Source organism: Lissotriton vulgaris, chromosome 2_1, assembly GCF_964263255.1.
Source record: "Lissotriton vulgaris chromosome 2_1, aLisVul1.2, whole genome shotgun sequence".
Lineage (NCBI taxonomy): Eukaryota > Metazoa > Chordata > Amphibia > Caudata > Salamandridae > Lissotriton > Lissotriton vulgaris.
This window is the reverse complement of record NC_141687.1, coordinates 1,833,215,313-1,833,242,999: the sequence shown is the minus strand read 5'-3', so window position 1 is coordinate 1,833,242,999 and position 27,687 is coordinate 1,833,215,313. Positions and strand designations below refer to the sequence as shown.

General features: G+C 44.7%; 1 protein-coding gene across 4 annotated transcripts in view; it reads right to left on the bottom strand.

Annotated features, from left to right (window-relative positions):
• ITGA11 (integrin subunit alpha 11) overlaps positions 1–27,687 on the bottom strand; it is a 592,938-nt gene that overhangs the window by 257,865 nt on the left and 307,386 nt on the right. For all 4 annotated transcript variants that reach the window (XM_086957973.1, XM_086957974.1, XM_086957976.1 and 1 more), the window contains 2 exons: positions 21,224–21,372; positions 16,677–16,817 (listed from right to left, as the gene is read on the bottom strand). In XM_086957973.1, coding sequence (XP_086814099.1) covers positions 16,677–16,817; positions 21,224–21,372 — 290 coding nt within the window. The remainder of the gene's footprint in view (positions 1–16,676; positions 16,818–21,223; positions 21,373–27,687) is intronic.

Sequence of the window (27,687 nt, the reverse complement as noted above, 5' to 3'; positions counted from 1 at the left end):
AGAACCCAGCTTTGGTAGAACCTGGCAGTAGGTGCGTGCACTCTCCACGAGGACTAAACGCGAAGCTGGAAGACACAAGAACCAAGCTCCGGTAGAACCTGGCAGTAGGTGCGTGCACTCTCCACGAGGACTAAACGCGAAGCAGGAAGACACGAGAATCAAACTCCGGTAGAACCTGGCAAGAGGTGCGTGCACTCTCCACGAGGGCTAAACGCGAAGTAGGAAGACATGAGAACCAAGCTCTGGTAGAACCTGGCAGTGGGTGCGTGCACTCTCCACGAGGACTAAACGCGAAGCAGGAAGACACGAGAACCAAGCTCTGGTAGAACCTGGCAGTAGGTGCGTGCACTCTCCACGAGGACTAAACGCGAAGCAGGAAGACACGAGAAGCTCTGGTAGAACCTGGCAGTAGGCGCATGTACTCTCCTCCAGTACGCGAGTGCAAGAAGACACGAAGACCAAATGCGTATCAGGAAAACACGAGAATCAGACATGCTGTCTGCATCTCTACTGGTGTGAGTGTTTACATCGTGAAATTACATGCTTTAAATGCTGCCATCTTTGATTCGGGCATTGTTTACTAAAATGTGCATGTTTATGGCATACCATTACACGCTTTTTTTCTTCAAAATGCTGATGCGAATGGCTGCACATTTATCATTATTCTTTGTCTCATATTTGGCTGCATCTGTGCCTGTACTTACATGCTGATGCACACAGCACAATTCCAAGAATATATTTTGAACACAGGAAGAAATCCAGTAGGTATATCTTCCATGCGGGTGCACACCGCATTACATCTGAATTATTTAAACAAGATTCCTTGCGCTGAATTCTTCAAGGGGTTTCCTGATTTCCTGATCACCAGTAATGGGGTGCAATTGAGGTCTACTATGATGGACGCTTTCCTTAAATACGCCAATATTCGTCCCGTCACTACTGCCCTTTATGAACCTCAAGGGAATGGTCAAGTTGAAAGAAAAAAAAGGATAGCACTCCATTGTTTTGCTTTGGGTCAGAGGGGCAGGTGATATTTAGAACTTTAGCTCAAATTCGGCAAGGGGGAATTGAACAGTTTTGAGGAAGCTATGCTACGGATGGAACGTCGGTTTAAACCTACTACAAGTATAGCCTTTAATAGGTTCAAATTTTACACCAGAGTACAGCGTGATGCAGAATCGTTTGACGATTTTTAACAGGTCTTAGAGCGTTGTTTGTCGATTTGCAACTTTGGGGTAATTTGTGATGAAATTATCAGAGATCAGATTATTGTCAATGTGAGAAGTAAAAAAAACATACCGGAAAATTGTGGGTGTTGGGATTCCCTAGCTTGCAGAATACTATTGCTACAGCTAAAGCATTTGCACAATCTGAAAAGTGGATGAAGTCGGTACAAGATGCTGGAACTAAAAGTGATAATGTTGTGGATTAAGTTTGTGAGTCAATCCCTTCCGTAAATATATACAAGTAGGAAAGAGAGGTGACAAATGAATTTCCTGTTATAGGTGTGGAAGCTTCAGTCGTGTTGCTTCCTCCTTGCAGTGCCCTGCTATTGGGAAGGAGTGTATAAAATGCGGCAGGATGGCCCTTTTTGCCTGTGTTTGCAAATTTGACAGAAGGAAATATGTAGTAAAAGGCAGACCGGCTAGTACAGGAGAAGGTTTATGTGTGAGGTGTGCCTCCGGTCATGATAATGGATGTGAGAAAGAAAAAGCGATTGTGCTGTTGGTTAGTGACTCCTGTGATGACAATGAGCAGGTTAAGAAGCCTTTGAAATGCACTGTCCAATTTCTGGGCCAGGAACTGGAACTCATGGCAGACTCAGAATACGCATGGACAACGACTTCCAGGAGAAGTTCAAGGGAGTTGTCACAAAAGCAGATTTAAAGGACTCTGATGTAGTAGCTCAGAGTTTTGATGGGTCTATTATTGATCTTATGAGTTATAGTGCAGCTGGCATATCATTTAAAGGAAGAGAAGCGCATTTCAAATTGTACGTGGCTAAGAAAAGAGTTGGAGAGACAAAGGGAAGCTGGCAATCATACTCAATCCTACTAGCAAGGAACCTTTGTTGGTTATTGGAAATGATTGTGCTGCAGGGATTGAGTCTGAGTTCCCTGAGGGTTTTTCTGAAAAGTTAGGTAAACTGAATTGTTATACCCATCGCATAAAGCTCGAGCAAGGGGGACAACCTGTGAAAGAAAAGTTGCGGTATGAGGGAGGAGGTCAAGTGCATTTTGGATGAAATGTTGAAAGGGGAGTTTCTCCCATTGCTGTGGCAGGGAAGGCAGACAAAACTTTGAGGTTATGCATTGACTTCAGAGCTCTCAACGCTAGCATAGTGGTGAATTGTCACCCGTTACCGAATATTAATGAGGATGTGAGTATGTTAGGGGGTGCCTTAATATTTTCAATGCTAAATCTTTGATCTGCGTATCACCAGATTGAGCTTGCCAAAGACTCCAGGTGTTTGACTGCATTCATTACCACACAAGGCTTGTTCCAGTTTAAAAGGCCGACGTTTGGCTTCGCATCAGCGGTATCATCTTCCAAAGAGCAATGGTTCACATATTCAAGAGAATGGAAGCATTTGTTAAATGTTTCCAAGACGATATTCTCAATTTCTTTAAGGATGTGTGTGAGCATTCAGAACATCTGAAGCAAGTTTGCTGGGTGTTTAAAGAACATGGGTTGACCCTCACAGGGAACAAGTATAAACTTTACTGTAAATCTGTGGAATACTTGGGACATACCTTGTCCATGGAAGGAGTTATGCCTAAAAAGTATCTTATTGGTGCCATTTTAAAAGCACCTGCACCTGACACAAAGGAAAGGTAACTCTCATGTTCAGGTTTGTGTGAGTACGTAGCAATTTTATTAAAGACTTTGTTATGAAGATGAAACCATTGAGGGTACTGGCAAGGAAGATCATGGAATTTCTTTGGACAGAAAGACAACAGCTTGCCTTTGATCACATCAAACTAGAGATGATGGAGGCGCACACATTGAAACCTCTTCCATGCGAACAGGAACTGCATCATCACTGTGAATGCAAGTCTCTATGGGTTGGGAAGTGTATGGTCACAACAATCTGGTAAAGAAGAATGGAATGTAAAATTTGCATCCCACATACTCATTGACACTTAGATACACTAGGCAGTCATAGAGAGGGTGCTACTGGCTTGTGTGTGGGCTATGTAACAATTTTGGAATTAAGTATGAGGGTCTCGCTTCACATTAAGAACTGACCATAAGCCCCTTGTTACCATCTTATCCACTGAAGGGGTCCAAAAGGTCACTGCATGCATTGCACGGTTGATGTCTAGGTTGCAGGAATACAATTTTCACGTGGTGTATGTGCCAGGAAAGGAAAACATCCCAGCAGATTGTTTGTGCAGACTACACTGTGTTATGGATGAGGAGGTTGACAATACGAATGATTTCGAGGTGACAGCTAGCGTAGCAGAGGTAGTATCTGAGATATTAGTAAATATTATTAAGGAGATGTGGGGGGATGCCATGGAGAATAACTCTCTGCTGAGGATTGTTGTGGATTATGTGAGAGAAGGATGGCCGGCCAAGAGGGAGATCTCAGCGGAATTGTTTCGTTATTGAAAATTTGGGGAGAATTGAATTTGAGGGTGACATGATCTTCAAGGAAGGGAAGTGTATACCACTTCTGTCTTTGAGAGATTATATTTTGTCAGTGGCACATGAGGGGCATTTGGGTATGTTGTCTAAGGAAAGGCTCATAAGAACCATTTTCTGGTAGCCAGGTTTAGATAGAATGGTGGAAAGGGTGGTCAGGCAATGTAAGGTGTGTGCTAATAGCGAAAAGACGATAAAGGTGAGCCCTGCTCCTTTGATTCCTGTTGATTCGCCAGAATATGCTTGGCTGAAAGTTGGGGTTGACATATCAGATCCTTTACATTTTCTGCCACATGTTTACAGGTTTGTCATGGTGTTTGTCGATTATCAATCAAAGTTGCCTAAGGTGAAGTTTGTGCTACAAGTCACTACCGCAAGTATGATCAAATTCTTCAAGGAATTATTTGCCAGAGAAGGGTTTCCTAAAGTCCTCATCACTGATAATGGGGTACAATTGCGGTCACCAGAGATGGAGACTTTCCTTAAATACTCCAATATTCGTCATTTCACCACTGCCCTTTATGAACCTCAAGGAAATGGTCAAATTGAAAGGTTCAACAGAATTTTGAAACAGCATGTAGTGTGGGCACATGGTTTTGGTGCAGAATAGAAAGACATACTGAGAGAGAAGTTATGGCTCTACCGCATTACACCGCATACCACCACTGAGGTTAGCCCCTTCAAGTTACTCAAAGGGAGGGAACTGGTTTCTAAACGGTGCCCAGGGTGGTTTGAAAGAAGGCAAAGTGGGAATGACTGGGAGGAAACTTGGGAGAGTTTGACATTAAAAGTGAAAGAGATGCAGAGGAAGGTTAAGCATGCCTATGATGCTAAAATGAGAGTCAAACAGACTAATTTTCATGTGGGTAATTGGGTCAGGATTCGCAAATCAGGAGTACTGGTCAAAGGGGCCTCCTGGTGTGGGAAACCTGTACGAGCAGTCAAAGTAAACCTCCACAGTGTTGTCACAGAGGATGGGAAGGCGTGGAATGTCAGGAGGGTGGCCAGGACTGAGGGGAAGGCAGGAACACAAACACATTGTGCTCGTCACCTGGAAGATCGAGAAGTATCGGTGGCATCTAGAGTAAAGAATTAAGCTCGCCTTAGACGGGGTCCTCGTAAGTTCATGGATTATGTTTGATTTGTTTATTTTCCTTAGTTTGAGTTATTCTTTATTTTATTTCTGTTAGGAAGGGAGATGAGTTATATTTCGTGCATGGATATATATTCTATGTTTTTCCCTTTTAATGACCTGTGTATATTTGATTCTGTCTCATGCCAGTGCCACACTCTTGTACCGTTCTGCTTAGAATGCTTACACAGAGTGGTTGGTAACCTGGCTGCTGAAGTGTACTGTGCCATCTTTAATAACCCCTCATCTTACTTCTACATTTGGGTTTCTTTGGATTTAACACAGCCTCAGGAAGCAGGGGGCTTCCTCGTAGTTTCCAGTGTCCTCTCCTTAATGCTTCAGCCACCTCATACGCCAAAGAAAGCTCTTCAGCATCCTTGGCTGAGAGTCTGGAAGTTGAAAGGCATGGTATTATGAGGAAGGGTTTTTTCAGGGAAGTGACTAATGGAATTCACCAATTCCTTTGCCCGGCCACCTTGGCAGTCTTCCTCTATCACTGGAATCACTTTGATTCCCGATGTTAAAATTAGGGCTTTAAATGAAGTTCTGGGATCCCATAAAGATCCTGGAATTTCAATGGGTCTGTATCTAACTTGTGAAGTCAATGGGTAACAACAGGGGACAAGATGTTTAGGACAAGGTTTCATGCTTGAATTACTGATATTCTTGTTTGTTCCACAGCTTTCGGACTATGGGGTTTATTTTGAGTTTGGCGAGCAGGGTAACCACCACAGATGTGCTGGAGTACCCTTTCCTCAAACTGACAGTCCACCAGCTCTATTTAGAGTTAGATGGACTGTCGTGTTTCTGCCAGACATGCCTCTGATGGCTCTGCAGCTGGACCCCTTAGACTATCCTCCCTATTTAGGTCAGGCCTTCTGGTCAGGCCTTCTGGTCTAATTTTGTAACAATGACTCTCCCTCCTTGCTCTTACACTTTTGCATGTTTCAATGTGGATTCAAAGATACATGGGCATAGTTGAAAACCTTGGCATATTTCCAGCCACTGCGTTGTCTTCAGATTTTGTTATAATATTTATTTATGTTATAGTATTTGTAGAGCGCTAACAATCATACCAAAGGGATATCACGGTACTGATAATGCTAAATGCTACGGTCGACAGGTTTAGCAGCTGGGGCGAAACAAACAAACACATCAGTCAAGGAAGAGCCTTGTTTTCAGTTGCCCTGATCAACCTTCAGCCTGACATTATCCAAGACGCCAAGCAAGGTACTCTCTGTACTATTGTTCGCTCTAAAGCCTGTCTGAGAAGGGTCAAGAAAGTTGTCAATTGGAGATTGACCAGATTCCCAAAGACTTTAGCCATAAATGGCAGCAATAAGATGTTTAGTTTGATAACGTGGCTATATCGAGGCCAGCTGTTTTAGCCAACAGAAGAATTATGGCTTGCTTCCACTGGTCCGGGTATGCAGCTGTTTTCAGGGATAAGTTAAAGATTTGGGTCAGATGGACACTCGGGATAGGTGATAGGTGAGAAAAAATAAAATGAGGACAGGGTTCCAGCGGGGAACCTGATTTAATTTTGATCATGGTTTTCTCCACCTTCTCTTTAGTGGTTCAGGTAAGTTGCCTAGGTGGGCTTTGGCAGGGGCCCGTCTAGGCTTCTAGAAGGTAATCAAAGGTGGGTTGCGGTCCAAAAGTAGCATATATTTTCTTTATTTTATCCGAAAAATAGTTGGCTATGGCCTCACAGTGATGTGGTGAAGGTGTTATGATTTGAGATAAACAGACTGATTGGGATAATTGTTTCCCGATTTTAAACAGCTCTCTTGAGGAGCCACTATTATCATTTAGCTTTCTAATGAAGTCATTTGTCTTCCTTTAGACCTGTTTGTAGTATTTGTTTCATTGGTGTTTATAAGTCAGTCGGTCTCCTAAATCTTTGGAGTGCCTCCTTATTCTTTTGACCGCCTTACATTTCCTTTTCTCAATTGTCAGCTCCGAGGAATGTCACTTTTCAAATGGTGTTGAGCTGCGAGAGGTATTTGATTTTGAAGGAGTGCAAGAGTCTACGACAGCCATGATGGTTGTATTGAGCTTTAGTAAATGACTGTCAAGAGAGATGGAAGTGTCCAAGACCTGCAACGAGAAATGATTGCAAAAAATGTCAACACTGATTTTTCTCCAAGGCCTTTTGGGGAGATTAGGAGATTTGGAGGTAGATTTTTGGGTTAGAGGGAGAACCATAGAAAAGCTAATACAGGAAGTGATCTGACTATAATAGAGGAGAAATTTCAATATCATTTATGTTGTTAAAATTTGAGAAGAGCAGATCAAGGGAGTTCCCTGCTGAATGCGTGGGGCCCTTAATCATTTGAGTCAATTGTAGAGTGAGCATATCTTTGTTTAACTGTTTACACACTGGGTCTTCTAAGTTTTCGAAATGTAGGTTGAAATCACCAACTAAAGTACAGCTAGAATGGTTCAACTTAAGTGGAGCAAGCCATGTGAAGAGCCTTTCTGCCCAATAAGCATTATAGCCTGGTGGTCAATAAACAATAGTGCCACCCAATAGCCTCTTATTCTTTAATGCCAGGTGGAAGGCAAGCCATTCCATGTCACCTGACGAGGAGCTACCTTCTGTAGAGCAGGTCTACATATCTTTAATGATAATGGCTTTGGCACCAACCTGACATCCTGCTCTATTGCATTTTAAAATCATGTAGTTTAGGTGCAGTGAGTGTCGAGCCAGGTCTCCGTAAGAAAAACTTCATCAAGCATAACATCTCAGATCAAGTCCCATATCTCTATAGAGTGCCTAGGTATCACCAAAGGTATAATCCCCATAGAATATGCCTTTGCATATATATCATATATATAGGAGTTTGCAGTCAGTATCTGTGACAGCAATTGTGGGTGAAGAACTTACTGAGCTTCAGTCTGACCGTAAGGAGCGCCTGCGTGTGTTACACCACATTCCCTCTATCGTTTATGTTGGTATGTGTATGTATTGTACATCCTAGGCGTCATGTATTCAAAATGCTGAATTCCTTTTGAGTGCCAGTTATTTCTGAGCTTTGATATTCTTGATATCATATGTAGCGCTCCCCAACTGGATTCCTTTTCTCCCCTGACTTCCAGTTTGATCTAAGGCAGCCCTGTTACCAATATTCTCTTTCCTTTGTTTACCCTGCTACCAGACTTTAAAAGAGCTCCTGATGGGTGGATCCTCCAAAGGTATGTACCTATCAGTCAGGCAAGTGGCGAGCTCTAAACATGGAGGCTGTAATCCACCAGGGCACCAGAATACATGCTTTCTCTGCACCATCAGAACAAAGTACAGCCTGTCTAGCTCTGAATAATCCCCTACATATCTAGTGGGTTGCACAGCTTCTCAAAGGAATTATCTCTCGGTTCTTCTGGATTTACAGCCTCTCACCTCTAAAGCTCCTGAAGAAATGGACTTGCAATTTCCGTCTGACAAAGGACATTACCGTGGGTAAACAGTATCCAGTTTGGCAAATCATAATTATATAAACAATGTACATTTAGCTACAAGAAAACACTGTTTGTACCAAGACTGGCGGGATGCCTCACTGAAAGTTCACCCTTATGACTTCTTCGCAGTGTTCATGTGGTTCAGCCTGCAGTTTTTAGCTCTGCATTTTAACTCCACTGCTTCAAGGATATATTCCTAGTATTGCGCTGGTAAACTCTATGAGTAGCAGTAGGCTCTACGAATCCCAGAAACATATTTGGACTCAAGCACCGATGTAAGAACTGTAAATATGATGCTATTTATATGACTGATGGATTTTTATAAAAAATGGATTTGTTTAATGATGTATAATACATTGTTTTATCATTTTACCACACACCCACCTTCACCCACTTCCCTTGTCTTTCACTGAATGGGTCATAAGTATAAATGCAGTTGTCCATGCTAAGTAAATTGGTTTGTAAATATTTGTTTCAATAACGAGTAACGTTGAATAAAGCCATGCCTCCATTCCAATAAATGGTACCATGTATTGTGTTTCTCATTCCTTCTCAGCAACCACAGTCCCTGATGTTCTTGTACCTCTTGTGCACCTCAACCAAGCTTGCCTTCTCCAGTAGTAGGGCCAAGGAACAAGACCAGACCCATCTTTCCAATATTAAACAGTAGCTACTGGGCAAGGCTGCAGCGATGCAGGTTGTCTCTTTGTCTGGAAGCGGTTCGGCTTGTTCAATCCCAGGGACCTAAAGTAGGGTGGGAGGGTCCTGTTAGATACCAAATAAAGCTAATAGGGGTTTAGCTCTATTGTGCTATAACATCCAGCAAGCCCAGTCTCAGGTACGCATACATAGAAGACATCTTTTGAATTCATATCCATATAGGTCAGCGCTCAGGCAGCAGCGATGCTTCACAACGACAGGTGCAGATCTCTTTGCTCACTTGCTATGAACTGGATTACCTTGCAACTACTCTTTGGCATATTGGCACCAGTTATTCTTTTGCATCGTGCTGCGGTTGGAACTCACTCTCGCGGGCTCTCGTGATTTGGATCAGAACTTCCTTGTATTGGATTTGTATTTTTCTTCCCTAGACTCTGCATCAGTGTCCTGCTTTCCAGGGTTTCGCACCTGATCACAGTTCCACTTACATCCATGCTAAACTAGGATATGGCTTTCTTTGAGCACCAGATAAAAGTCCTCATTCTGCTTTCAGATGTGTTTTCTTGCTACCCGTGCCCATTCGATTGTGTGTGAATGGCCTTCCTCTAGTTTTACCAAAAGAGTCTAGGCCAGTGCTCATAAAAATCAGAAATAAGTTGAGATCATTCTCTGTCTAATGAAGATTGATTCCAGACTTTGCATAGTCTGCTACAGAGGGGCATAGACTCTTGTAAGCAATGGCTTTGAAAACAGATTGGGAAACAGTGGTCTGTAAATGGCATCTGTACTCCAGAGGCGCCCAATCCTTTCCAATAATAGCACACCACACAGATCCTCGCCTGGTGCCAACATGTTGAAGGAAGACCAGAGAAAACACTGCAGGTTCCTAGTTATGGGAAATACTTCGGATACAATAGGGCTCACATCAAAGAGAGCTTACTTTCACCCTTTCACTTCAAAAGGTTTTTGAGTTGTAGAGGAAATTATACCATTGCTTTTAAAGGAATTAAGTATAGAAACCTGCAAGCAATAAGCCATCAAGTGTTCTCCATCTGTACATTACCCGGGATTCTATATGGGTTAACATTGTTTTATAGAAAACAGAAATACCCTGGGAGTCACAGCTACCGTGCTTGGCCTTCTGCCTACCGGGGAATTCAGATGTTCGTTGGGTGGTGCTGAAATCTTTAGCTCTAAGGTAGAAATATTGTCAATAAAGCACCGAGGGGGTTGGCAAAAGCATACAGAGCATGCCACTTCGAGAGCCACATACACTTAGAGGTTTAGCACTGGAATGTAGGGACTGTCACTGCAGAGCCAGACGTGGCCCTAGGAGTGGCATGGGGGTGCCCAGCCTATCATTACTATACCTAGACAGGGCCAGAGAATTGGCACTGAGATTCAGTCTGTCACAGCTAGGAATGGGTGGGACTGAGGACCAATGCAGGTTACAGAACCTTACACTCTAGGCCTGGATGAGAAAGGAAGATCAGCAAAGGAGACAGAGCCTTGCACTTTAGGACTGGGCGGGACTGAAAGATCTGCCCAGGATACAGAAACTTGCACTCTCGACCGGATGCATTCAGGGGTCTGAGACTGGGGCACAGATGCTGTCGTCTCTAGAACTAGCTGGGCTTAGTGGACTGGCAAAGGATGAAGAGCAAGACATTTTGGTACTGGATAAGCTCAGGGGGTTGATACATTACCAGTCACAGCTAGTGCTGGTTAGCTCAGGTAACTAGGGCAAGGACACAGTCTATCACCTCAATAGCTGTAAGGGCTCAGGTAAATGTATCAAACCACCTGGGCTCTCCCATCAGGCACAGTGATGCACATCCTGGTTCCTGCAAGAGCCAATAAGATCAGGAGATCAGCACAGGACACCAAGGAAGGCACCACATGCATACACAGCACGTAGCGGTTTTGGGGTGGATGGGACTGTAAAAACGACGCTGAGCCTGTCATATCTGGAATAGATGGAGCAGCGAGCTGGCATAGAGTTACCGGGCTTTTCAACTCAAATACAAAAAATCATCAAGAAACTACCTTTCTAGGATTCAACATTCCATCACATGATGAGGTCAACACCGAAAAGGAACAAACGTCCAGGTTCGTTGGACAGTTCAGGTAGTGTCTTGTTTTAGTGTAGGACTAACAGGTATCCCACTTTCCCGCCCTCTCTGTTTTTATGTTCTTTCTTAGAGGGGCATGTTTCTCATGAAGAAGGCAAAGGTACTAACCATATATTCATACAATCAAGAACAAAAATTATTTAAAGAACAAAAAATTATTTTTTGATGTTATCAAAATAGAGTTATTGGGTGGGAAGACGTGAAAAAAGGAGTTGGTTTGGTTATCTATACCCAGATTCTTGTTTCCATACAACAATCAACAAATGGACAAAGTCTTTGACACAATAATTAGGTAAATAAACGTTTTTTTGATTAAGAACATATCACTACTTTGGTCTGGTAACAAAATACAAGTTTTATTCCACAATACAATGTTATAAAAAACAATTCATTAAAACCATTATACAATGTGCATATTCGTCAGAGTGTTATTAAAATACAATAAAAAGGTCACAGAATCAAAAGGTCCTTTTGATTCTTTTGATTCTGTGACCTTTTTATTGTATTTTAATAACACTCTGACGAATATGCACATTGTATAATGGTTTTAATGAATTGTTTTTTATAACATTGTATTGTGGAATAAAACTTGTATTTTGTTACCAGACCAAAGTAGTGATATGTTCTTAATCAAAAAAACGTTTATTTACCTAATTATTGTGTCAAAGACTTTGTCCATTTGTTGATTGTTGTATGGAAACAAGAATCTGGGTATAGATAACCAAACCAACTCCTTTTTTCACGTCTTCCCACCCAATAACTCTATTTTGATAACATCAAAAAATAATTTTTGTTCTTTAAATAATTTTTGTTCTTGATTGTATGAATATATGGTTAGTACCTTTGCCTTCTTCATGAGAAACATGCCCCTCTAAGAAAGAACATAAAAACAGAGAGGGCGGGAAAGTGGGATACCTGTTAGTCCTACACTAAAACAAGACACTACCTGAACTGTCCAACGAACCTGGACGTTTGTTTCTTTTACCTGAATGTTTCCCCACCGTCCTCTACAAAGTTAGAGTGGGGTCCTCCTATTTGTTTACACAACACCGAAAAGGAAACATTCAAAACACAAAGAAGTGAATCAGCTTTTCACTACCCGAATCCTCATGGCTATTGACAAACTACCTGAGCCCACCACAACGAATGCCCCATGTGAGCCCGCTGCCATTTACATCTCCCAAGACCATAACCCCACTAACCTCCCTCCTACCTTATTCAGAAACATGCCCCTTACAATACATCTCTCCATACTTCAAATAAAGTTCGGCATATCGCCCCTTATTAATAATGATACTTTCATTAGTACAAAATGCCAACACCTAATATACTTAGCTAACACTAGAATCCCCACCATGATCACATCACAGTACCACATTACTAGTCCCATGACACCTCCTGTCTATAGCACCAATCCGTCCAGATGTCCACTCTATGCTTCCTTCCCCTTCCTATCCTCCACCACCCACTATAACCAAGATGGGCTACCTGAATACTTTAGCCACACACCCAGAGGAGCCAAATGCCATCCCCTTGGCAAGCCGCGGCCCAGCAGGTAAGAGTGGTGAAGCCGGGTTGGGAGGATTTCGACAGACAACCACAAGGGACAATTGAATAAATAATTACATTTCCCTCGCGGTCATATGTTGAAATCCCCCCCCACCTGACCGCTCTTACCTGCACGGGCCGTGGCTGCCCTTGGCCCACACTACTGACAACGCAACTTGAGATTGCATCTCACCAAAAGGTATTTCATGTTATTCTTTCAAATCAGCACACCAATCAAACCCTTCAAGGAATATACAGTGCCACAGTATCTCCATGCTAGCCCTCTGGCCACCTCAATCATTGCCAATACCTAACTTGCTGCTAGCAGTCATAGTAAATAACATGCTCATATGCCTCAGTCTACATTGGCCAACCTGCAAAATCCAGGATCCCGCAGGAACAAACACACCTCAACCATCAGTAAAAAAATAAATGTAGTCCTAATTACGAGTTTGATGGTTTTTGGCGTGGTAATACCAGCACCGGTATGCCTCATTTCACCTGGTAATCCTGCCCAAAAATCCAGCAATTATGAGTTTTGTCCTCAGAATGGGGACTGGCTCACCGAAATGGGAATACCAGCTTCAATTCCATGTGTTTTCCCAGATTCTGGAAATAAATCTGTTTAAATTTCCCACCTACTCAGGGCAGGCTGAAGGTGTCAGTAGGAGGGTCGGTGAAAGTCGAAAAGGAAAGTTGGTTTGGGAGGTTAAGAGCAGGCAAGGCAAGGTCAGGCAAGGCAAGGTCAGGGTAGGATTAGGACAGGAGATGCATTGTCTGCTCCTTGGTGGTACTGCAGGGGTCGGGTGGGGGCCAGTCTGTGCTCCTTCCTGCAGCTCCTGCCCTGCCCCTGCAGCAGTTACACCTGACGCTGTATTATGGAAGAGCCCTGGGGGCGCGACGGGCGTTTGCGCGTGTTTTGAGTGCTCCTGGGGCATTGGTATTACAGAAGGGGCCGCAGACGCTTTTGTAGGCCCTCCGGTAATACCAATAGTGCTGGCGCACTTAAAGCACCAGCGCTATCCCCAGAGAGCGTTCCCTGATTTGCATATGGGCGTGGCCCCATGCAAATGAGAGAATCCCTTTGCCTCTGTGCCCGACCGCACCTAAAAGTCAGCGCACTGTCAGTTTTCCCCCTGATTGCAGCCCTCTGGAGGAGGAAAAGGGGGTACCATGGACCCACCAGACATCTCCTTGCAGGTGGGTGCAGACACTCACTGGACCAGCCTGCAAGGAGATTTCGAATTCCTTTTAAAACTGCAGGTGGGTTGCCGCCCCTACAGTGAAACACGGAGTGGCTTAAAAGCAGCTGTTCCTTTTTTCACCTGAATGTGCTGACGGGGGGCAGCATGAGTTCATGGCTACCCGGGGGGGGGGGAGGAGAGGGGGGGTAGAGCATTCCATGTAATACGGTGCACTTTCCCTGTTTGCCCCCGGTGCATCTGTTGTAAGATGCGCCGGGCACAAACAGGGAAAGTCCGCCCTTTATATTACAGGGCCCCAGGTGTGCATTTGCACCATTTGAAACCAGGCCTGGTGTCTCTGGAACCAGCGGTTCCGGAGGTATTGTGCAAATTGTAATGGCCCGGGCAGTATCCCTCCCAGGCTAGAACTCTGGGTGGAATACTGCTCTTCATAATGAGGACCACAGTGCCAAAAGCCTCCAGATCAAACTTCACCACACCAGCGCATCACACAATCTTAAGTCCAATCCAGGTTTGAAACCACCATATGCACAACTATCCCGCTATGCAGATGTGTTCTGATGATCAACATCAGACCCCAATTAACATCCTTGATACGTACCATAACACTACAAGAGACCCATCTGCTCTCATTAATTGATGACAAGTCAGGCCCCACCATATTCCTGCTGTTCACCAAGGCTATAACATTCAGACCAAAAGCTGTAAGAAGCATCTCTTAAGTCAGCATCAAATCACAAGTCTAGAACAACACTAGGAAGCAAATCTCAAATGAATACATATATTCTCAATGCATTGCAGGTGCTACAGAAAAGCAAGAGACCATTTCCATAAACAAATATGTCTACTCAACATAAAACAAAACAGTCTAAGAACTCACCATGAGAAATCCGCCTTACCCTAAACAGATTCTTGTCAGCAATCACTATAAATAGTGCACTGCACTTCATGTGGGTCAGTGATATGTGGAGCTCATGTATCAACACAATCATGCACTTAGAATGAACCTCAATCCAACTTCAGTGGGTCAGTGATATGTGGAGCTCCTGCATCAACACAATCATGCATTTAGAATGAACCTAAATCCAACTTCAGTGGGTCAGTGATATGTGGAGCTCCTGTATCAACACAATCATGCATTTAGAATGAACCTCAATCCAACTTCAGTGGGTCAGTGATATGTGGAGCTCCTGTATCAACACAACCATGCATTTAGATTGAACCTCAATCCAACTTCAGTGGGTCAGTGATATGTGGAGCTCCTGTATCAACACAATCATGCATTTAGAATGAACCTCAATCCAACTTCAATGGGTCAGTGATATATGGAGCTCCTGTATCAACACAATCATGCATTTAGAATGAACCTCAATCCAACTTCAGTGGGTCAGTGATATGTGGAGCTCCTGTATCAACACAATCATGCATTTAGAATGAACCTCAATCCAACTTCAGTGGGTCAGTGATATGTGGAGCTCCTGTATCAACACAATCATGCATTTAGAATGAACCTCAATCCAACTTCCGTGGGTCAGTGATATGTGGAGCTCCTGTATCAACACAATCATGCATTTAGAATGAACCTAAACCCAACTTCAGTGGGTCAGTGATATGTGGAGCTCCTGTATCAACACAATCATGCATTTAGAATGAACCTAACTCCAACTGCTGAGTTAAAAAAAATCTGGACCATAACACCTACATAAACACAAAAGACCGACTTAGCCTCCAGATTCCATTTTCCAAAACCAACATCATTTAAAGAATAGTATACCTTCTATATAGAGAGTCCTAAAACAACTTTCATCACCTAGGGAACTGGAAGACAGGCTTCTGCTCATGCAGCGAAGACACAACCGGCTTCGAAGTTGTAGGCAAGCTCTTCAGCTGTTAAACAATGTCCAATAAACACAGACAAAACACATAGCTCCAAAAGAAGGCAACAACCTCCATTACAACACACCTAAAACATCATAACTTTAAAGGAATATAACAGAACAAATGGCATCAACCAAATTGGCAATCTAAATCATACCAAGTCAAGGTCATAATAAACACTTTAGGAAACCGAATAAAGTAATGACGTTTAGAACACAAAAACAAAATGAAACCTTGCATCCCACCAATATAAAAAGATAATCTTGATGGCCATCTACCAAGACAAGAATGCACCACGCTCTAAACAAGCTACTAATACATATGGCACAACACCAAGATGATAACCTGTGTGTCATTAAAATACAATACACCATATCACACCCATATAAGAAAATAATCTACTTAACACCAAATCAAGATGATAATATGTATGACACCAAATTGAAATAATAAAATACAAAACACCCAAGACAAACTGATCAGACTGCATTGGCTTGAAAGTCCCTTCATGCTGTCAACCTCTGTTCAAGGAACTATCTATGGCACAGTACAACAATACAGCATGATCAGAATATCCTGCCCCCAGGCTCCATCATCAACCAGAGCTTCAACTTTCAGACATTCCTACATCTCACCCATTCCTGGCCCTTCAAATCATCAGCAAAAGGAGTTTATATTTTGGCAAATTGCGTCAGTATCTCAAACAAGCAACCTAAAAATGATTGTAGCTATCCACCTACAAAACAACTTTAAAGTTTGAACGATCTTGTGCTAACAACGAATGTGATTTTGGGTTCCTTGTTTCTCAGTGAGGTTTTAGCTCAATATAGAAAAAAAGCTCAAAAACACACTTAATGTACAGAATCGATGTACATCCAACCCTCATCCCTTGGAGCATCTAAAATCTATGAAAAGCTTGAACATGTACTTCCATTGATACACGCAAACATCTTGCTAACCCACCGCATAATGTCAAAAGCCCCACAGCATATAGGCGAGAGGCATTGGGATTACCTCTCTTAAGATGTACACATACACCTTGCCTCTTTCTCTGCCCTCGCTGAAGTACATGGGAGCTCCCACCAAAAGGACGTCTGTTATCCCATCGCCGTTAACGTCAACAGAGTCAATTTCACTTCCGTAATAGGATCCAATCTAGGAAAAACAGAAAAAAGACCAGTCAGTGGGGAATGAAGACACTGGAGCGAACGTGAAGTGACTCAGCAGTCTTTGGCCTCTGTGAGGTGCTTCCTGCATGTGCACTGAAGACCAATGTCACTGGAGCAAACCTGGCAGTGCACTGCACTAACTGCACGACATTGACTGCACTGAAAATATCTTTACAGATTAAAAGGCATTCAGGAAGCTTTCGTTCATTTAACGACTGGTGGATGGAAGACAGAGCCTAAGAAATTGTGTAGATGTGTGGAACAGCCCTCAGGCGAAGTGGTGGAGTCATTGAAAATGATCAGCCTAGGTGACAGTTGAATTCTGAGTACTGAAAGAGGAAATGAATGTGTGTAAAATCTCCTACAGGAATTATGTATGCCCAGTGTAGTCTTCTGGGGAGTCGATTCACGTATGGAACAGCCTTCAAGAGCAAGAGGCAAAAACATGGAGTAGCCCCAGGAAAGGTGGTGGATGTGTGAAACAACTTTCTAAGGAAGGCGATGAATCTAATAGTAATCCATAAAGGTATTTTATCTAATGAACAGTCTCCCAGAGAAAGTGGTGAACGTATCAAACAGTTCTACAGAAGCAAAATAAGCTAATGCATGGATCAGATTTCAGTGGGCCCCCCTCAGTAGTCTAGAGAAATGACAAAGGCCCTTTGACTACAAACTACATAGGTGTCTCTGTGTGCCCTTTATCTGTTACAGAGATGTTCCCAATCTTTTTGTTTGTGTGTTGTAGAGGGTAAACAGCAAATACCACGACCGTCGAACAACACGTTGCCTTTGCAACGCGGGAGGAACAACAAATGCGTTTGAACCACGCATTCCATTTACAAAGCAAATTATTACGTCGTTACGTAAGTCCAACGCTTTCCCTACTGTTGCGGGGACTGGAGTTGGAATAGTAAATTATACTATTTCAAAGTCAAGCGCCCCTCCTAAGACATGTTTTTATAACGACTTGCATTGTAAATAGAATGCGTGCTTCAGACGCATTCGTTGTTCCGCTCGCATTTTTAAGGAAAGTGTTGGAAAGGAAAGAGTTGTTGTGTCATACAACCCTCTTGATATGTGCTCCTTGCAGATGGTGCCTTGCAACCCTGTGTATGTTATAGTATGGCCGTGTGCCCTCTTCCATGTGTTGTTAGATGGTTTCATGCCCATTTCTCTCTTCTAAAGTGATGGTATACTGCTCCCTTCTCTGTGCAATGGGGTTTGTGATGTACCCTTTGCCTTGATCTTACAGGAATATCAACGTGCCAAGTTGTACCGTTCCCCTTTTAAATGTTTTACAGTTTCTTGTAGCATGTGAGACAAGGATGGCACCATTCCACTTACTTGTGTGACACCTGATGCCACTCTTTCCCATACAGTGAGATTTAGTGATGGCACTGCATACACCCTCTGCGTACCATAGGGAAGACATGGCCTCCTTCTGATTGCTGCAGGTTTCAATATGTGCCTCGTGTCAAAATGGCATATCTTTGCACTTTCTCTGTTTGTTACAGGAGTTGCAATGTGCTGCCTTTTTTATGTAACTGTGATATATAAGGGTCTCCTTTCCTATGTTAAAGGGTTGGCATCGTGCCCACTGTCAGAGTTTTAAAAGGGTCTCTCAAGGCATCTTTAGTGTAATATATATTGGTCTCTTTTCCCTTTTTAGGTCTCGCCTGGCGAAATCAGCGCATGCGCTGCTCTCGCCAGAGAGGACCTTTTGGAATCACTTCTCCCCGTGGGCTCATGCATGCGTCTGCATGGACAAAGATGGCTGCTCTCGCGATCCGTCCAATGTGGACAGCATGCGCATGTCCATTGGACCGTGGACAGTCCCACACCATTTTGTTGTCATAGCTCGGGTCTACCCATCGTACACGCCCGCGGGCATGGCAGCATGCTTTTAAGTAGCGTGGCCTTAGCGCGATCGCTTTCACTTTCGTGCGGCTGCGCTTGTTCTTTTTCTTTCTAGCAGCTGCCCTTCAAGTGTGCAGACGCTTGCTGTTTCTGCTCTCTCCTCACTGGTCTACTTGTGTTACTGTTTTCCACTCCTGTGTGCTGTCCCTTTGCCCCCTTCCTTGTCCTTGCTTGTTTTAGGAAGGTTCTTTTTAGCTAGTTGGGGACCGCACACCCTTCTGCTTCAAGTGATGTGAGAGTGCTGCACCCCCTCTCGCCTACCCTTGTCCCGTGGTGGTCGTTTTAAATATGGACGCCAGTGCCGAACGGGGGAAACATCTGTGAATGGGGGACCAAAATGTAAAAGCTTTTTAATTTACTATATATTTGTTGCTTTCCACTTGGCAACCGGCTTGCCAGTTGCTTTAGGCACAGAGGAGAACTTTTATTAAATTAAAAATGCTAGTTGTGATTAGGTGGTGATGGAAACGTTAAATAATGATGTGGAGGGGGAGCATGTATGGGTTCAGGTTGTGTGGTATTGTCAGCGGGCAGGGACTGCTTTCCCCTCCCACCATGTGGATTTCATGGTGTGGCTTGCCCGTGCCACAACCCTCTCCCGCTTAGCAGTTTCAGCCGTCTCTACCCGCTTGTTTTAGTTCCCATCCCCCACCACAAGCCCCCTCAGCTCTTCTGCTGTAAAGAGACACAAGCTGACGAGCACTTCCTTCGCAAAAGTCCAGTAATACCTGTGTGTGCAAGATGCACATCACAAGGAGGCTCATTCTGCATTTCATCCTTCCGGGATGTGTAAAGTGAGTACTGATGGTAATGGGACCACCTGTTAATTAAAGTGCCGCAGAACAGCAAGTGTGATAGCAAATGCTAGATAACTACCAGTTATTCATGTGAGTTTTAATATTTATTTAAAAGCCTAAAATGTATCCTGCTGACACTGTGACCTATACAGGTGGCCAACCCTTCTAATTTCATCCTCACAGCCGTTATTAACAGCCTTCTCTGTGACCTGTCTCTCCAGGCACACATCGACTGCTTTTATTAGTTATATCTTGAAAAATACAATTCTCCAAATTTAGCAGATCCACGTAGCACTCTTGCCGGGCTATATGCCCCCTCTTGTAATCTCCACTGCTCTTGGGTTTATTGCCCTCATGATTTTCCTCATCCTTGACTGTCGGAGGGCAAGGCGGGGCACGGGGCTGTGTCATAACTGCAGTGATCAGCGGGGTCATACAGCTTGCCATGTTCAGGCATGCAGATTCTGCTTGTTTATAAAGGCAGGATAATTTGAAGAAAAAATACTCGCTATAGGTGAGTTTATGTGTAGGTTCCAATTTTTTCCCAAAAGTTTTTGGATTGTAGAATGTGGTTGTTTAACCCTTTCGATGCTGATGACGAGCTCAGCTCGTCATCACCCACGGGTGTTGTGTGCTGATGACGAGCTGAGCTCGTCATGGAAACAGCAAAATGGTAATTCCCAGCACAGGAGGGGGAAAACGCCTAGCAGCCAAGGTGTTAAAATGCCCTTGTTTTATTTAAGAGTTCTGGCCCTTTTAGCATTTGGTTTATCAGTATAATAGATTGTTTGGTAATGCTTCTGTATTTCTCTTTAAATGTCCTTTGCATAGGAATGCATTTTATGCTAATTAGCATGTAACTTAATATACATAGAAATGCACAATACCCACCAAAACTGACATAGATGAAGTCAGTAAATAAAACTCTCTGATTAACTGTTGTGCTAATATAAGCTTTTTCCTTAGTCTGTAGAAAGTGCTCATGGAAGTGCTCATCTGTGCAAGGTGGTCATCAGAGCACACTCATATGCATATTCTATAAAATTACTTTCATTGATCGGGTTACGGAACAACAGTGTTAAATGCTTGTATGTATTTTCATACATCCATTCACACCCCTTTACGTTAACATAGCCATAGCTTTACTGTACAGTTGCTATAAACGCTTATAATCTGGTATAGTGTGCACTTTTTTCTTTAAATAATCACTCCTCTCCAAACAAACAAACATATATGAAAAACATTTTAGTTAACAACGCCTATAGCTCCAACTCCAACAAATGCGAGACCTATTGCATTGCAAATGCTTGTTGTTATAGGATGCCTATGTGCTAGGGACTGCATTCTGTCCATCACCAGTGTAACCGGGCTCGGCGCTCTTTCAGTGAATGACAAAAGCATCTTTGTGACCCTTGCCCTTTAGTTTTAGGGCTAGCGCCATACTACTTGTCTTTTTGCTACAAAGATGATATTATGCCAATGTGTGGGTGTGTTGGAAGAGTGCCACTGAACCCTTATCTGTGAATTACATGGATGCACAGAGCCCCTTGCCATATGGAACAAGAATGATTCCATGCCTGACCCTATACTGACGTATATTAGACATGTTTGCCCAGTGCCAGTGTTACAAAGATGTCACCTTTCTCATGTTAGAGGTATGTCTCTGTACCCATATTACCTGCTCTGCTTTCAGGGACTGATGAATGGTGAGGTTCTCGTTGTTGTGCATTGTAAAAATGATGACTTTGCCAGTGTGGTTGAACCTGGGTGCTCCCGCCACGTACACCCTGGCATGTTTCCTGGTCACTGCTGATGTGACTGTGTAACCTGCGGATAGAGAGACAGGCGCTGATCAGCCTAGGCAAACATGCACATGAAAAGCTATCGCCACTCTACCATCCCCGCCATTCTCCCTCAGGATGTTTCAAATTAAAAAAAAAAATAAAGTACATTTACACCAAGAAAAAGGAAGAGCAAATTCTTCCTATTTTACAATAAACTCTCTTCAGTAGGTCTGTGTGTGGCAACCCCATTTGAATCAAACTACGTTGAACACATTCAGCATCCTCCTACATATTCACAAGAGCCAGGTCCACCAGGTGGTCTCAACCCAACCCTATGAGCCTTCAGGTGAGCACCCTTAGGGTAGTCTTTTCTTCCCCAAGGTCCTGGATCGTCTCAGAAGAGAAGGTCAATGCAATACTGTTACTACAAATTTACAGGAAATTCAAAAGGTGTAACTCACTCAACCAAGAGTCTCGGGGAACATTTAGAATGTGGTGAGCAGCCTGTGATCCCGCCATTAGTCTTGACAATTCTACAAAAAAAACTAACATTGCTAATGTGCAAGTTTTTCCCCTGCACATCAGCGAAACGTTCTTGCTTTCTTGCCCAGGTCCACCATGAATCACACTGTGGTCGTAGGAAATAACAAACCACTGGCATATGCCTCGTCCTGGCATCGACCACTGTGACCTGGTATACCCTGGGCGGATTGACCATTGGGTCAAGAATTTCAAAAGACGGAGCTTACTGAGGCTCTTTTATAGGAAAACTGGAGATTCTCCCACCTCTACACTAAGAAGTGGCTCAGACACGTTCCTGCATGTCTCTGTTTGTTAAAATCACTGGACAGACCAATGATAATTCACCAGTAAAAGCCATCCTACCATTTTGGATATGTTTCAATAAGTACCTGCAACTTGAATTAAAGAATTGAACAGATGCACTCTTAATGGTTGTCTGGCAAACAAACATTTCATGCATTGGAATCTGCAAGTGTGAAAGAACCCTACTATTCATCAAACTCAAAAGCGAAAAGTGACTATGCACCCTTCCAGTCAATGCGCACTTCTGAGACCACTCTGAAATTCAGCTATGCTGGACCATATCTCTTGATCCTAAGACCCAACCCGATCACCCAACCCGATCACAACGTTTGCAATTATACCACGTGACTGACTACAGACCTTCCAGGTCTGCCTTCAAGAAGCTATCTTGAGGGAGTAAAACCCCTCCTCAAATGTTTCAACTTGTAGAGAGTTCATGTACACCAATGGTGACATCAACGACTAGGGATTCTGAGGACGAAAGCAGCTCCCCTAGGAACCTCATGAAGACACACGCTGTTCTTTCACCAAGATCTACCACTCCTAGAGCATTGAAAGAGGAGAGACTTAGCATACTTCTGTGACTTCGAGAACAGGGAGTCAAAATAAAAAAGTTGATGCTGCCCAAACAACATGAATCTGTCAGGCTGTGTATATCGATGTGATTACTTAAGGGTTCGATTTTGAAACATGGCACATGGCTCAGGTGATAAATATAAATTACATTGATTACATTTTTAATGACCTGTTTACTCTCAATGGAAATTTGAGGACATATAGTAATGGAATCCAGATTATTTTTCACTTAATTCCACCTGTTGAAGAACACGATCTCGTTTGATGTGTATTCCTGGTGTTTCTGCTATGTGATCAATCTCCTGCACTGATTCACACATATCTAGTTCTAGTGTCGGCATCATGGCAAACAAACTTGACCCCATCTTTGGGTGTGTAGGCTCGCTCCACGGGCTCCAACGAGCCCTGACTGACATCACTGGAGTCATGATGCAGAGAGAAGAACACCTGTCCGCTCAGAGTGCCTCCACATGCGGAGGCTCATGGATGACATGGTGCAGGTGGAGGCGGACAGGATGGCAGCCACCTCTGCACATAAGCGGAATGTAGCTGGTATCTACTATGCCCTGCAGATCCTCATCATGGCATTGCTGCCACAAGGCATGGCGATGATGAATGCTGCTGCCACCACACCATCCACACCCCCCCCCCCGGGACACAGTGCGTCCGACAATCCTCCTCCGGCCCCTGATGTGTCAGTGGCACAGTGCATCAGCCGGTAAAGCAACCCTCACAGGTGGGACAGACAACACATCTGGGGACGAGGACATGGAAGGGCCTGTGATCTGAAGCACTCTGTAGCATTCATTTCTGCCACCTGGCCTGTTTCTGCTTGGTCCCGCACAAGGCCTCATGACCTTCTACTGATCCCCGATTCACTCAGATGCACTCACCTTGGACAGCGACATGGACTGCCACATCCTGTTTGATGACCAATGAAACCAAGACCAGACTGCGGACTGTACCCTTCCTCTTCCGCAGTACTTGACATCCCCGGATGGACTCTGGCTGGTCTCCCATGGGCCCATATTTTGTAGTGTGCTCGGCATAGCCCTGTACCACCCCGGCTGCAGATCTGCACTGGATGTGCAATAAGCATTCAGTGACGCACTGGTGTGTTATGTCTTTCATCATTCATGTATGTATGTGTGGATGAATGTAAGGACAGTGATTTCCTTTGCGTCAATGATGCTCATCCTGTGGAATGCCAGTCAGAGGGTACTACATAGCATTTTGTGTAACAGGTCCCGTGGACACCACAACAGGGACCCACGAATCAACCACTTCCTTGTCCGGACATGGACTGAACCACGCCCAGAGCCCACGAGTCAATGTGGCAAGCCCTGCACTGGTCCGGCGCACGGCAGGCAAGACCACTCTGCTAACGCTCTGAGGGGGGCCTCATTACTACCCCCCGTTGGCGTACTCGCTGGTGGTGTGCAGGTCACTGGTCTATATGTCAGAATGTCACAGCCACTCCCTGAGGGCAGGTTTGCACGCACACCACACCCATCCGGCACAGGCGTCACGGTCCATGTGACTCCGCCAACATAAGGGGCCAATGACATCACATTCCCCTCTGCCGTTGGTATCTGGATGACAAACGCTCCACAGTTCTCAACCATAAAGGGCCAATGAGTTGTTGCGCACAGGGTTCGTGGGACCAGAGGCCTTGCGGCTGGCACGGGCCTACCACCATGTGGCGCTGACAGGGGTTGCACAGGGTTCATGGCACCGAGGTCTTGTAACCAGCACAGGCACCCCGCCACGGGATGCTCACTGGGGTTGAACAGAGACGGCCACGGGACGGTGACTTTCGGCGCATTGAGTCAGTGGCACCTTAAGCTGCTGAGCGCTGATTCCCCGTCTCAGCGGTCCGGACAGCTCAGGTTTTGTGCGCCCTGCTGGATCGCAGTGTAGGCCAGAGCCAGCGGGCAGCACGGGCCTACCATCCGTGGCATCACTTCCGGGATCACAGAGTTAGTGGCACCCATTGGGCTGAGCGGATGTGCAGCCTGCGATGGTGCCAGGTGCACTGGTATGTCCTATGCCATTGAGTAATCAAGATCCAGCACCAGACTTGAGACCTGGTGGCCTGTGCAGTGTGGCTGCATGGTGTGGAGGGTGCCATGTTCGCGGGCCCTGGGCTTGTGGGGTGCAGCGGCACATAGCTGGACCTCCTGTGTACATTCCGTTGGCGGAAGGTGAGCAGGGAGGCCCCGGTGTGCATGGGCGTGCATGCTCCGATGGGCAGCGGAAGGGGCTGGGGTGCCTCTGCCTGGGTGTGCATGGACGGTTGGGCATCATTGTCTTGTGCAAGTGTGTGTACTGTGCCAGTCATGGATCTGGACTCTGTTTCAGATGACGGCTCTGATTCTGATGTTTGACCTGGTGTACTGCTATACATACCAGCAACAGGTGAGCAATGTGGCCTGGATGCGCAGGGGTGGCACTCTCTGTCTCTCTCTCTCCCTCTCCCTCGCCCCCTCTCTTCTTCTCTCTCTCCCCCTCTCTTTTTCTCTCTCTCTCTCCCCCTCTCTTCTTCTTCTTCTCTCTCTCTCTCTCTCTCTCTCTCTCTCTCTCCCTATATTCTTCTCTCTCTCTCTTTCTCTCTCTCTCTCTCTCTCTCTCCCCTCTCTTCTTCTCTCTATCTCCCTTTTTTCTTCTCTCTCTCTCTCTCCCCTCTCTTCTTCTCTCTCTATGTCCCCCCTCTCTTCTTCTCTCTCTCTCTCTCTCTCTTTCCCGCTCTCCTCTTCTCTCTCTCTCTCTCTCTCTCCCCCTCTTTTCTTCTCTCCCCTTCTCTTCTTCTCTCTCTCTCTATCCTTTGATGTGCGCAGGACACACCTTCTCATCATGTTTTTTGTCTTGCAGGCTGTGACCTACGGTTTGTCCCGAGGGGAGCCGCCATGTGTCTACATTTCATTTCAGTGTTCATTTCAATAAAGTTTCATTGGTTGTTTCGAAAGTGAATGTGGGATGCTCATTTCTGTGACAACACATGCATGTCACCAGTTGTGATTGTGCGATATCAGGCAGATTATTTTGTACGTGTTTAGGTGTAGCTGATGTGGCATGTATTTGGTCGGGGAGGAGAGCCAGGGAGGTTGGTCCTGGGTGTGGTGTCAGTGGGTGTTGTGGCCATCTTGGGGGTCCGTGCTGCATGTTCAGTTGCCTCATGGCATCTGTTTGCCTTCAGGTGTGGCTCTGGGTTGTGCTCCCTTTTGTGGTGCAGGCTGTGGTCCGACTTTACACCAGGTCAGAGCAGGTGTTAATTTCCTGCTGCTAACATGTCTTATCACGTGTTTAGTGTTCTTATCGCCATTCTGACTGGTCGTTGAGAATGTTGCAGAGTGATGTTATCGCTACTTTTTGCTCGGGAACGCCTACTCTGCATCTTATTAGCGATAGTTGTCAGAGTCATCCGTGGCAATGTTTGTTGCGGATGCTAACACAGGAAATATTGTGCTGTGGGCCGTTTGCACCTGCTTGTGAATGGGGAGGTAAATTTATCGCGACTTTGGCTGCGCTAAAGTGACGGTAATTTGTCAATAGCTCCTTCTGAATATGCCCCTCAGCGTGTCCAGAAGTTCATGGTGTGGAGTTAGGTGAGTTGAGGAGGTTGGTTTTAGTTCAGATCACTGACACCAGTTCAGATCGGAGGATTAATATCAACAAGACATCCACAATTATCATAGTGTGGATACAACTTTTGTAAAATAATTGTTTTTAAAAAAACAGATTGGGCACACGTTACCACTGTGACTTCTGAAGATTGTTTCTCTGTGCACAGGTTTAATTTCTGGCTGTAGCCGTTGCAGCGTCACCCTGCAGGATAGCTCAGTGAGTTTTGAGCCTGCTTTCGAGATTTGGTTTTATCTGCGGTCCAAGAGTTTAATTCTTTGCGATGCTGACTCAGCCTTTTATTCTTCCAAGGCAGTTAGATTCAGTACTATTATATTGGTTAATAGTAACACACGTTATTTACAATGCTTAGAACCTACAAACAACTGTACTACACACATAAGGAAACAATGTATTATTAATCATAAAAGACCTTTAGACCTTCAGTGGCAAGCATTCATAACAGGTTACAAGGGGCAGGCAGAAGTGACGAGTAGTCACTAACAGTCAGGGAGGAATTTAACTTCTCCTGCCCTAAGCACGCCACTGGCGACTTTAGCCTCGAGGAAGGGCAAAGCCCACTTTGACACATCCTTCCTTGGCGCAACGCCAGACAAATAACAAGCATTGGCATAGCCAATAGGTCTCGCTTTTGGGACCTTCTAAGTATTTAGTTATGCAGCACAATATCCTTGGTGCAACCACATCAACTGTTGTGTGGCTAAACACTTATAAGGTCCCAAGGGCGAGACCTATTGGCTATGCCAATGCTTGGTGTGGTTGTGTGTGTGGTTGTGTGTGTATGGTTGCATGTGTGTGTGTGGTTGTGTGTGTGAGGTTGTGTGTGTGTGGTTGTGTGTGTGTGTGTGGTTGTGTGTGTGTGTGTGTGTGGTTGTGTGTGTGGTTGTGGGTGGGTGTGGTTGTGTGTGGGTGTGGTTGGGTGTGAGTGCAGTTGTGGGTGTGTATGTGGATGTGTGGTTGGGTGTGGTTGTGGGTGTGGTTGTGTGTGTGGATGTGGTTGTGTGTGTGTGTGTGGTTGTGTGTGTGGTTGTGTGGTTGTGTGTATGGTTGTGTTGTTGTGTGTGGTTGTGTGTGTGGTTGTATGTGGTGGTGTGTGGTTGTGTGTGTGATTGTGTGTGGTTGTGGTTGTGTGTGGTTGTGTGTGTGGTTGTCTGTGATTGTGTGTGCTTGTGTGTGTGGTTGTGTGTGTGTGGTTGTGTGTGTGGTTATGTGTGTGTGGTTGTGTATGTGTGTTGTTGGTTGTGTGTGGTTGTGTGTGTAGTTGTGTGTGTTTGGTTGTGTGTGTGGTTGTGTGTGTGTGGTTGTGTGTGTGTGT